Source organism: Camelus bactrianus, chromosome 5, assembly GCF_048773025.1.
Source record: "Camelus bactrianus isolate YW-2024 breed Bactrian camel chromosome 5, ASM4877302v1, whole genome shotgun sequence".
Classification (NCBI taxonomy): domain Eukaryota; kingdom Metazoa; phylum Chordata; class Mammalia; order Artiodactyla; family Camelidae; genus Camelus; species Camelus bactrianus.
This window is the reverse complement of record NC_133543.1, coordinates 74,032,062-74,044,911: the sequence shown is the minus strand read 5'-3', so window position 1 is coordinate 74,044,911 and position 12,850 is coordinate 74,032,062. Positions and strand designations below refer to the sequence as shown.

At 39.9% G+C, this 12,850-nt stretch overlaps 1 protein-coding gene across 1 annotated transcript in view; it reads right to left on the bottom strand.

Annotated features, from left to right (window-relative positions):
- Nucleotides 1–5,970, bottom strand: part of DYTN (dystrotelin) — a 44,542-nt gene extending 38,572 nt beyond the window's left edge. Inside the window, 2 exon segments of the mRNA XM_010960108.2 lie at nt 1,004–1,078; nt 5,952–5,970. Of these exon segments, the coding sequence (XP_010958410.2) occupies nt 1,004–1,078; nt 5,952–5,970 (94 nt within the window).
- Between the last annotated feature and the right edge of the window lie 6,880 nt (nt 5,971–12,850).

The window sequence follows — 12,850 nt, the reverse complement described above, 5'->3', positions numbered from 1 at the left end:
CTTTAAAGGACCCTTACACAGAAGTGTAATATGGAAGACAGAGAAATATAGAGTCGTTCTGGTAGAGGAGATATTCTTTTGGGTCTTTCCAACTTGCCTACACTTTCTTTTCCCACCTTGCTGACCCTTTCTTATTTGACTTCACATCCATGTCCACTGGTCTATCTAACTTGTTAGGCAGAAGGCAAAATATAAAGAAATTTCAACCTCTAGGAGAAATATCATATATATATAATGCAATTTCATTTAGGTCTGCTGTAGTAAATGTCATGAAGTATTTTATAGGAAGTGATTTTTTAAATGCAATACAGAACTTATTAGAAATTAATAATTTTAGTTACACTGACTGTCTGTTGTTTTTCACAGTCAGTACCCAAGTCATTTTATTCTGGAGAACTTTTACAGGATAAATATTTTTACTGTATTTTACCTTATGTTGCCTAGATAACAGTACAGGAAAAGAAACCATAGCATTCAATCAGATAAAATCTAATGCAGAAGAGCAGTTCTAGCGAATTCTCAAGAGGTTTTTAAACTTAGAGTTATTCTTCTGAACCTACTTTTGCATGTTCAGAGAGACAGGAGGTGCAACTTAAAAATGCAAATCTTAACTGGTAGAAGGAATTAAAATTTTTTTTGTATTTGAATCTATAAGTTAGATTAAACCAACTTATTTTGTAATTATATTTAGTGTCAACATTGGTATCCTGAAAAGGAAATCAAAAGTTTTTTTTTCCCCAGAAACCAAGGGAAAAACATTTCAAAAAGAATGAAAATCCTCATCTACAAATTATTGTCTATTGTCAGTCAGTGAAGCTGCATGTGGGTTGAACACACAAAGTGTATATTTCCCACTCCATCTTCTCTGTTACAAGTGGGGCAAATGCAACCTTCCGGGTCAGGCAGTCAGTCACACGGAGGAGGAGGATTTGATTCTTTATAGATTTTATATTACACACCAGGATCAGATTATTTCAAGTGTTTCAAGACAGCCTGTACTTACACTGACACAGAGTTTGCACTGCTCATAATTTGAAGGCTGTCCTATAAATGGAATTCTCAATACTATTAAGAGCACCTGTAGAAAAAAAAAAATCGTAAAGGATTGTCTCATTAGATAAATCCCACATCCTGGAAGGAAATCCTAAAGATCATGCAGCCTTACCTTATGTTGCAGGTGAGGAGCTCAAGGTCTAGAGCTCTTTCCTATCTGGGAACAAATAACAATGGCCCACACTATCCTAGGCCACAGGTAACCCTGGAGAGCCTCCTCTGAGCCCACCAAACTAAAGAATCCCCCAACAAGGGGTATTTAAGTGAAGAGAAAATTAGGCTAAGTAACAGTACGCCTGAGAAACATAATTATTTAAGTGAAAGAGGAGAAAGAGAAACCTAAGAGGAAGAATGAGAAGGGAAAGCCAAAGAAACCAAGAGGAAGCAATGCTACAAAGAGTAGGGACCAGCCAGTACTTCAGTGCTTGGAAACCACAAGGAAATCAACTATGGGCTAAAAAGTAGCCTTGTTTATTAACTTGATTATTGAAGGCTTCATAAGAGCAGTTTCACGGGGATATGGGAGACGAAAGCAAATTGCACAGGATTGATCAATAAATGCAAGGTAAAGAAAAAACATAAAAGCAGGTGATTTTTCAAGCTCCTTAATCTAAAGGGAAGATGAGAGAGCCATAGCTAGAAAAATGTAAAATCAAAACTGGTTTTCAAAGGCGGGAGAGCTTCCAAAATACATGTATGGGTCAGGAGGGAGGAATCAGAAGAGAGGATGAGGTTGAGGATTCAGAAAGTAGGGATCCAGGTGGACTTTGATACAGCAAAGGCCCTCTCAGAGGATGCATGTTCCCTTAGCCACCCAGCGTCCCTTCACCTTTCTTCTGTGAACCACCGTCCACTTATCTTAGTCCATGAAATTCTAGTTGGGTTCATTCCAGCTCTCCTATTTCCAGGGGGCACGCGTGGCCCAGGCCTACCCCATCAATGAGTGCATCACCATCGCCCTGCTCAAACATGGGCACGTAACCAAAGTCAAACAAAGAATATACCAGTGAGATTGGATCAAGGACTCTTTGTTCAAATTATTTTTTTCCTCTTGGGCTTGAACTTGGAATCATAGATTGGAGTGGCAGTTACTCTCTCATAAGGGTGTGTAGCTCGAGCACGGTATCAGCACACAAAACAGAAGTAGAGATGAACTTGGAGAAGGAGAGAAATCACATCCTAGTGACATTGTCAGGGCCCAGAGCGAGCTAGTCCTCCCTTGGGTAATTAATTATATAAGGTAATAAAGCCTCTTTGAGCTGAGTTTTCTGCTCCAAGCAACCGAGATGTAGCTAACTGATACAATCCCTGAGGTAGAGGGAATGGACAGGGGGAAGACTCAGGTGAAGGAATTAGCTTTGGCAAGAAGCCCATCCCTCATTCCCTGAGAGGAAGAGTCACAGGATACAGTGGTGGGTGTGGCAAAAATGCATGTCTGAAGGTTTCTGTTTTCTTTATGAAGTTGGAGACAAGTTCACTCAGAGTCAGGAGGAGATGGTGGAGCAGAAAACTTGAGGAAGAGTGAAGATCTGGAATTGTTACAGCAGGCAGTGAGTGAGAGGGGAAACCAGTCACACTTTGGAAGGAACTGCCAAGCAACGCTGCGTCTCCAACATTTCCTGTGATAACAAATTTCAATTAAATAGACTTTATACCCATAATGCTCACTTGGAGGCAAGGTTTCACATTTCAAACAAGCTTTGAGTCCAGGACTGACTTGTATTTACTATGCTGAAGGGAAGACGCCTTGAGGAATATAAAACTATTTTCAAATTTATTACCAACTGATTACCATAAAACTCAGGCAATTGGGAGTAAACGATATGTGTGCTTGAGAAGTGTTTGTGACTAGAAACACAGCCAGCTCTTTCGTCTTTGCTAAGCAGGCCCTAAACAAAATGAAACAAGGGATTGATCGGTGAAATTCATTGATTCAAACATATGTGGCAGGATAATTTATGGTGATATTAATTTCTTTCTTGTTCTTGCAGCATGGGAGAATTTGAAGAATGTAAAGTTAATGTTCCCATGTCCATTTCTGTGTGTGTTCCAAGGTCTAAGCTTTTTTTACTCCTCTGGGAGATTTAGCAGCTTTTAAGGGGCCAGCGTTTCTGGGGCCACCCCCAAAGTCAACCTACTCTGGTCTTAATATGAAAGGCCCATCAAAGAACCAGTACCACCCACGGAGATAGGAGAGTTGGAATCAACAGTATTAGAATTTCATGGACTAAGATTAGGGGGAAGTTGTTCTTCCAAAGCAAAATAGGTGCCCTGGTTCCCCAGGAGAAATGTGGAGAGCCAGAAAAACGGGTTACCTCCAAGAGGGACTTTGCTGTATCAGATATCACCTGGATCCCCCAATGCCTGAAACCCAACTTCATCTTCTGTCCTGGCTCCTCCTCCCTGACCTATACAACCATACATTCTGGAATCTCCCTTGCCTTTGAAAACCAATCTTGATTTCAGTGTTGTTTTAGCTGTGATTGTCTCTTTTTCCTGGACAGGGAGAGGGGTACCTGGACAGGAAGGTGGGGGAATGTTTAACTGGGGTTGAAGTTTGGGGGCTGTCTTCAGGACTGCCCTGACTAGCAGTTCCCTGGTGAAGGGAATGGCTGCATGATGTAACCAGGGAGATCAGACACCAAGCTTGGCAAGGATTTCTGTGTCCAGTCTTGACATGGAGCCCCATGTCCATGACATGGACCCCAAAGCCAAAGGCAGAGAGCATGGTGAGCAGCGGCCACGATGGCACTTCAGACCAGATGCTCGGAATTAAAACCTTAATGGTTTCTGTCTGTCTCGGGATGGCTGCTTCCCAAACTTAACTCACTCTGAACGTCATACCAAGCTACAATGACTTGATTTTGGTTTGGAAAAAACTGTTTCTTGCCGTGAGTGTTGTGAAGTCCTGGCTGTTACACAAACAGGCATTGAGTGCCAGGCACTATGCTAAGCCACTCGGGGGGTTACAGGGCTGGACCAGGTCAGATTTACCCTTGAGACATTAAAGGACACCACTGGCCTCTCCCTAAACATATATTGATTCAGTGATTAATATATGATCATGAGTCTAAGACAGCTACCTCAAGGGAATGTGGGCTATGCCTAAAAATGTCATTAAACAAGACAGCTTATTTTAAAACCGTCTACATCTTTTTTTTGTCTTTTCCTTTTTTTGAACTGGTATAACCGTATCAGAGACCTACAATTTACTCTAACTCTTCTGCCATGTAATATTTCCTCATGTTATAAAAAATGCTTAGTGTTCAGATAAGAGTCCAATGTTAGAGGGAGAAGTCACACCTCCACCCTAAGTCTGGAGAAGGAAACCAGAATGAGAGTAGCCAAAAAAGTGTGGAAACTATTTACAAAAATATAGTGCCCCACATCATTTTTTCATCTGGAAACTGGCCAATTTTTGTGCCCTGGTTCCTCTCAGATGCACCAGATGAATGTAGAGAATCAGCAGAGTAGGGACACCGCAGGTTCCCAGATGCCGCTCTTGGTGGACGAGTGGTTCTATAACTGCTTTACCATCTGGCCCATCACACTCCTGTCAAATTAGGTTTTGCAGTGTCATCTGATGAAGTTATGCATCAGAACACGGCAAGCTGTGATACAGTGCACGAGGAAAATGAATGCGTGTCCCAGGTGATTCACCCCCAGTCCTGCTTCCTCAGGCCTGCCTTTCCCTCCTCCTGCTGGTGGGAGAAAACTCAAGAAAGAAAGGAATTGTTGGATGTATCAGGCCCAAAGCTATAAACAAAGTAATTTGAGATGTTCAAGGAAATAATAATACAAGTTATATATGGACTTGTTCAGAAGAAGTTTAACTGGGAAACATTTTGTGTTAAACAATTCGTATTTTTACTCAGCCAGATCTGTGTGTGTCATTTTCTACAGATACTACGAGTGTAATGACATTTGTTTCAACTGTCCGTCACCTAGTGTGATGACCCAGAGCTAGATATCTTAGGCCAGTGGTCCTCAAAGTGTGGTCCTAGGTGAGCAGCATCAGCATGGCCCAAACTTGTCAGAAATGCACATTCTCAGTGGCCACTTTGGACCTACTGAGTCACAAAATCTGGAGGTGGAGCCCAGCGTCTTAACAAACCCTCCAGGTGATTCTGATGTACACACCCTTTAAGAAACACTGCTTTAGGGAGAGAGAATGGGGCTTTGAATGGATTATCTACTGCTTTGTGTTTAGCTTACTAAGAGGAGGGCCCAACTTTGGAAAACCCAAAGATAATTTGAATCACTAGTTATTTAGATAAGTTATTTAGATAAATAACTTGAGATAGCACAAAATTTTACCTAAAACAAAACAAGTTAAAAATTTAGATTTTTCGCTAGGGGAATAAAGCTGCAACTAGGTCCAGCAATAAAAAATACCACAAGCCAGTCCCGGCCCTCCCCTGGCATTCAAAGATGCTGGAAGAAAATGGAATTCATTTCTCCATATCCATTTATCAAATACATAGTAATAACTGTGACACTTTTCTCCCAATTTTGGACTCACAGTACTGTGAATTTACCATTGACATTAAAATATCTACAGTAATGTCATTTTAACAGTAAACTATGAAGAGATACATAAATACGGTAAGCCACTTTTTGTGTTTTTCAGTAGCAATTTGAAGTGTGAATACTGAGATCAAGTCTTTTGTTTAATTATTTTTGGTGCTTTGGGGACACCAGACCAAATACTCTTCAATATGTTAGGAATTTCTGTTTAGAAAAAAGAGAAAGTTTTTTTCAATCACCCAATAGTTTCTTTTTCAGCCAGACATTTGCCAAATGTCACTCTTCTGCAACTCAGAAGTCTGAAAATATAACATCTGTGCCTAATTTTTTTGTTTACACACTGTGCTCAGAAACCTAACAATAATACTTACCTTGTTTATCTGGATCCATTTGAAGAATTTCTTGGAATGGCAGATGGCAAGAGGGTCCTTGGAGCTGGAGATGAGCCAATATTTTAAGCAGGAGGTTTTGCAGTGGAAGTGGGGAGCGAAAAAGCAACTAAGTCAAGTCATTTCACCTGTGAAATGATGACTACAAGGTGTTCAGGGAGACTGAAATCTGGGAGGATAAAAAATAAAGAAAGTGGGGAGAGGCTTCCTATATTGGTCATATCTCTAGGGATTTAGAACTGAAACTCAGAAATGGGAACCAGCTCCTAAAACTAATATGGTGAATACTTAGATCTTTGAGGCATTATAATTTTAAGAGTGGACTGGATTCTCACTTCTAGGAAATGAAAATTTACTTGAACTTTAAGGGACAAAATTTGAAGCTCTCAATCCCCGAATTTCTAACAGCACTATACTACACAATTCTATATATTAACTATCTGAAAAATAAATATCCACTTGATTTCCTTATCACACATGTCATATGTGTGTCTGTACATAGAATTCAGTTTGCTTTCAACAAAAAGAATGGGGTATATTATAATAAAACCATATACGGTTCTAAGAATAAGACATTTCTTAATTATGAGCAGTTGAAAACCATTTTTAAAAGTTATATGATAATTAAGCTTAAGTTTAGATATTACTTTTCCTCCTCTTCTAATGAGTGTATTAATTAAGGCACACATTGTTGGACAGATAAACAATGTTTTACAAAGAGAGAAACTCAAATAAACCTGATAACATTAGTTTTTTAAAAATATAATAGCAATGGTGATAATCCCAGACATGCCCCAAACCAGGAAGGTTCCAATTATACTCAAGTAAGATTTGTTTTGAAAAGTTGTAGCAAAGGCAATAAAGTTAGACCTTGTCTTGGTGTAGAAACACCCCCCTCCCCCACGGCCTCCTGGAGTCCCCAGGTGGGTGCAGAAGGCTCCAGCCTCCCATCCTGCCAACAGAGCACCTGGAGATACCATCCACCTGCCTCCACCCCAGGTCCCTACCTTTCTTAGTTTCCTTGGAGAAGCAGTTTAGTCAAACACTGTAGAGGTTTCTCAGCAGTTTTGGAAGAAGGAAAAGCTGAGTTGTAACAGACTTCCAGATGTGGCATTCCTGTGGAGAGCTGATGTCTTGTTCTCACTGCCCAGCAATTGCGCAGAAAACTGATGTTCAGGCTGCCCTGTTTTTAAGGGCTCACAAGTTCATTCATTAGTAATAAAGATGCTGCATAATTTAAGGCCACTCCTACATCTCTGTTTCCAAGGGCTGTTTCCATATTGATTTCATGCGTGGGAGAGACAAGTAAAACTTCTTCTGGGTGCTGATGAGAGCAGGGGTTACCACAGAGATGAGGAAACAGTTACGAGGGCTCCACATCCCGGGTAACAGCCAACTTACTAACCATCCCAGATAAGAGTGACCTAGGTGTGGAATCTAATTCATTTGATTATCAATTCTTTTCAAAATACTGTGGTGCGGCTACACATTTTTAAAGGGCATCAAATGTAATATAAGTCTTCAAAAGGATAATAATAATTGGTTATGAGTACACATTTCCTCTTAAGTTAAAGTGTAATCTGAAAATATATTTTTAAGTTCAAATTAAAAATAAACCTGCTGTAATCCTAGTAGGGTTTCATTATTTAAAAAAAAAAATAGCTGTCCCATGGACCAAATGTATTAGAACTTCACCATTAATGTCTTCAGGTGGCTGGAGACAGGTCTTTCAAAAGGGCTGGAACCCAGAGCACAGGCATATTACTCCTGTGCTCTGGGTTCCAGAGGGCCAGAACATCTGGGAGTCCGTGGTCCCAACTGACACTCCTAAAACAATTATGATAAACGGTCACTGATCCACTCCAGAATATTCCATAAGAAAAATCAGTATGATATCCGAGAACAACCAATTTATTCCTTTCTTTTTGAAATGTATTAGTATCACACGACTGGTTCCTTAAAAACAAAATCCAGGAACATTTTAAAAAGTGAAAGTTGATTAGTAATGGGGTAAGAATGGGATCAAATGCCGGGGGTAAAATCTACCGTTTGCTTTTCTCTGTATAAATTATGTTGGTTTTCTGAGAGCAGATAAGACAGTGTAGAAAGAAAGAAAGTATATCTCATGGAAACAGGAAATCTATATCTGTTTGAGTGCTAGAGACTCAAAGCTGAAATCACATTTAGAATTTCATTGTATTTCATCATATCTCCATCAAGACTTATGATAAAATCTGAAGTATTGGCAACAGAGGGAAGTTGGAATGTTTTCCTAAACGCTCCCATGTGGAGATCTGAGCAGATCTCTGGCATTGATCAATTCAGTGGATCAAAAATCTTGGCACCGAAAAAAAGTTACCTGAAGTTCCAATCAAAATGATGTAATTAAATAGACGAATGTTTAAGTACATGAGCATGAACCAGGGGAGGCTGGGAAGTAATTTAAGCAAATGAGCGACCGATAGTCGTGAGCGCTCAGCCTGGCTGGCTTTGGACAGCTGAGATGAAAGACCCGAGGACTATTTTGGTTTCTCTCACTTCTCCTAGCTGGAAACTTTTAGTTACTGTTGCATCTTCTAGTTCAAGCTCAGACAGACTTAGCCACATTAAAGTCGTCTTTTCTCTCCCTTTCTTTCCCGTAGTTTGTTTTGGGTTATAAATCAAAACCAGTTATTGCAATTTTACAATATTATAGGTAACTGACAAGGGGACATTTTTTACTAGTACAGCAGTAGTTTCTGTAAATCCTAACTTTGTAATTGACACTGTCTTTACCTTCTGAAACAAGCAGCTTCACCCTGAGGAAGCAGGTAGAAAGGGGGTTCAATCTTCTTGTACAATAACGACTTGCCCTGGTTTAGACAGACTCCACACCAACCAGAAATGGGGTGACTGCTCTTTATTGTGCATGGGTACTGTTTTTTGAGGCAGCCAATGTTCTGTTCAGTGTCTGATAGCTATCTCTTTGCACATACATCTGAAGACTCTAATCCCAAGACAGAAAGAAAAACCTTGACACATCATAGAAGGTAGGCCCTTATTAAATTACAGGGTAATTTTATATATATACATATTTACATACATGATGAACAATTTTAACAAATTAAATTACTAAAATTGACTCGAGAAAAAATAGAGAAAAAGGAACCTTTGTACACTGTTGGTGAGAATGTAAATTTGTACTGCCGTTATTGAAAACAATTTGAGATTCCTCAGAAACTTAAAAATAGAACTACCATATTATCCAGCAATCCTACTTCTGGGTGTATATCCAAAGGAAATAAAATCAGTATCTCAAAGAAATATCTGCACTTCTAGGTTCATTGCAGCATTATTCACAGTAGCCAAGATATGGAAACAATCTACACGTCCAACAGTGGATGAATGGATTAAAAAAATGTGATGTACCTACACAATGGAATGTTATTCAGCCTTAGGAAAGAAAGGAGATCCTACTATTTGGGACAATATGGATGCACCTGGAGGATAGTATGCTAATTTGAAATTAGTTGCCCGTTATGGAGGGTGAGGGGAGGTACACACATGCCTGAGGACTCGTTATGGGATTTTTTAATCATCACGGTAACTTCTGGGGGATGCGGATGAAAACTTGACTTGATGGCATTACTTGAGTGTGACTATTGTGTATCGTTCTTAAGCAAGACACACTTGGGTCTGTGGCCACTTTCCAGAGATAGGTGATATACCCACCGGGAGGGAGGAGACCGTGGCTCTGCAAAACCCCTGCGTATGGCCCCTTTGTATAGAAATCATGCTTCCTTGGACCAATAAAATGAGAAGCTTGTGATCATAGATTTCTGTGGGCTCGTAGTTTCTGCCCAGAAGAAATTAGTCTGAGGCGCAGAGCAGCTGCTCAGTCTTGGGAGGGTTACCACTTTTGCTTCCAGCAGCTCAGCTGCAAGCTTGGGTAACCTTTCTGTGTCCTCTGCAGAATGAGTAAGGATTCAGCTCTGGGCCAGGACCAGTTGAGAGTTAAAGATGCTCATGTTAAGGCCAAGAAAGGAGCAAATGAAGGTTATAGAAAACATTATTTCCCACCTTGTAAGGAGTAGAGGGAGGAAAAGGCTCTTTAACCCATTTCTGTCTGTTGGAATTCCACAATTTTCATTTCTCTGATAATAAAAAGAAATAATGTGGCCAAAGAGGGAAATTCACCCCATTGTGTCAGACCTAGAGGCTTCAGTGAGATGAGATTCTATGCAGGGCACATGGTCTATGCAAAGGTGGGGAGGCAGCAAACCTAAGGCTCACAGGATTTTGATGGACCAGCCTGGATGGCATTAAGAAGTCTTAAAACAAAGTACTGGTAAGTGGGGAGACGAACCCTGTGGTCAGAGTGAAATCCAGACGAAAGTGTCTGGGGTATGGTGGATAAAGGGAACTGAGGAGGGGGCTGACTTAGGAGGCCGCTACCCATTGGCTGGGGCAGTGGTTGTCAAAGCCTGGTCCCCAGTTCAGCAGCATCAGCATCACCTGGGGACTTGTGACTTGTCTTACCTAAGACCACCCGGATCAGAAACTCTGGAGTCCAGCAATCAGTTTTTAACAGATGATTCCGATTCATGCTAATGTTGGAAATGTTAATGTTCAGTCTAGGACCGAACTAGGCTGATGCCATTTACTCACTGGAAGTGAGAGTATTAAAGATACGAAAGTCAGTACATGTTTTTGAACTGAGAGGGAGAACTGTCTAAATTATCTAAATATATTTCTTATTCATTCCCCTAAAACAAATAACAGCAACACATTGAGAGATATTTCTCTATCAAGTTATGTAGCTTTTGGCTACAAGTATATACAGCCATAGACATAAGTATGTATCTGTTGGTTACAAGTAATAGAAACCACAACTCACAAGGGCTTAAATTAAAAAGTTATTTGTTATTTATTTGACAGAAATTCTGAAGTTGATTATTTGTTATTTACTTGACAGAAATTCTGAACCTATTCCATCTAGGCTAAAATAAAAGTGTGATCTATTATAATGGTACTTATACAAAGCACCTCCAAGGGAAATCAATACACAGCCCTCTCCTGTGAAAGGGGTGAGTGAGTCTGACCAGCGCTGACGACCTCAGACGCAGAACTTCGCGGCCTTCTCTTGTTCGCTACCATTACCATCACTCAGACACCAACTTACTCTTCCATTTTTCTTTTTCTTTTTTTTTTTTTGAGAGAGCAAGAGAAAACTCTGATTGGTTCTCCTTGAGTCAAGTGTGCCCATTTTGTTTTTTAAAAAAAACATTTTGTTTTGTAAAAAAACAAAAACAAAAACAAACAAACAAACAAAAAGCGTAAATAAAGGACAGAAATAGACTCACAGACAGAGAATACAGACTTGTGGTTACCAGGGGGGTGGAGGGTAGGAAGGGATAGACTGGGATTTCAAAATTGTAGAATAGACTACACTGTATAGCACAGGGAAATATACACAAAATGTTATGATAACTCACAGAGAAAAAAATGTGACAATGAGTGTGTATATGTCCATGAATAACTGAAAAATTGTGCTGAACACTGGAATTTGACACAACATTGTAAAATGATTATAAATCAATAAAAAATGTTAAAAAAAAAAAAGTGTGCCCATTTTGATCCAATCAGTGGAGGCCAAGGTGGTAAGGACGCACGAGCAAGCATGGCCTCCTAGGGCCATGTCTCAGGTGTGACTTACAGGAGGAACAGGTTCTCTCAGCAGGATGTATGGGCAGGGATGCAATGACTGACAATTCTATTTTAATGCAGTTTTTAAAAAAACAGCAGTTGATACCAAACTATTTATAGGAAGTGCAATAATAAGAGAAAATATACATGGATACAGGCAACACAAAATGACTAACTGTTTGCATGTGTGCTGTCGCTGTTATTTAATTGTCTAGATAATATTATCTCAGACTAAAGTAAATCTTTCAAATTACTCTTCTGTAAATACAGATATTCATGGGTCTTTCCATATTTATTACACTACCAAATAATTTAGTAGTTGGTCTCATTTGGTCTGTTACTCTTCCACATTTTTGCCTTCAGAATCTGTAAAAGGAAGAAAATGGAAGGATATAACCAAATTGAAAATACATTAATAACTTATGTTTTGATTAGCTTTTCTTTGGCCACCTTCTTCCCTCTCTTTACGGGATTCCTGTATTCAACCAGCCGAGGGAGTGTATGTGTGAGAGGGCTTCTGTGAGGGAAATCAAACCACAAGCTCACCATTAGATACTTTAATACAGCAGAGCTAAATTCTAACCACTTTCCTGACCTTAGTCTATTTGATGCACAGTCTCTCTTGGCTCCTTTGCTTCTCGTTCTGAATTCTGTTTGCAGCTGTATTGTCCGTTCCATTTTCTCTTTTGGCCCTGCTTCTCCTCTGTGCACCAATTCTAATTCCCCATGGCTAGCCCCACTCCAAAGCCCATCGCACGGTACATTTTCAGAATGGATGGTGCCATAGATTTGTTCATTTTATCAGACCTTTAAATAAAATTGTGAAGCTGTGGGTGAATATCCTGACTGATCAACCACAAAGAAATCTACATCTGCTTTGTCTTCATAAAATATTGTGACAATTCAGTTACATAGTTTGAAAATCTGGACTTTCAGATTATATTTGCATCCATTTCCTTAGTTACTCGTCCCGAGGGAAGGATTTGGTTGTCCCCGTCAGCCCTGGTTATAAAAGTCAGAAGCTATGCTCTAGAGAGTCAGCAAACAAGGCTGTGTTTCTGGGGATATGGGAGTTGGGAGAGTCTGAAAAAGAACTGTATCACAGAGACACTTGACCTCTTCTACCTAGTTCCATTTATAAAAGAAAAGACCTCTTTTTAATGTTAACGTCTGTCTGCCACCTACCATTTGTGTGT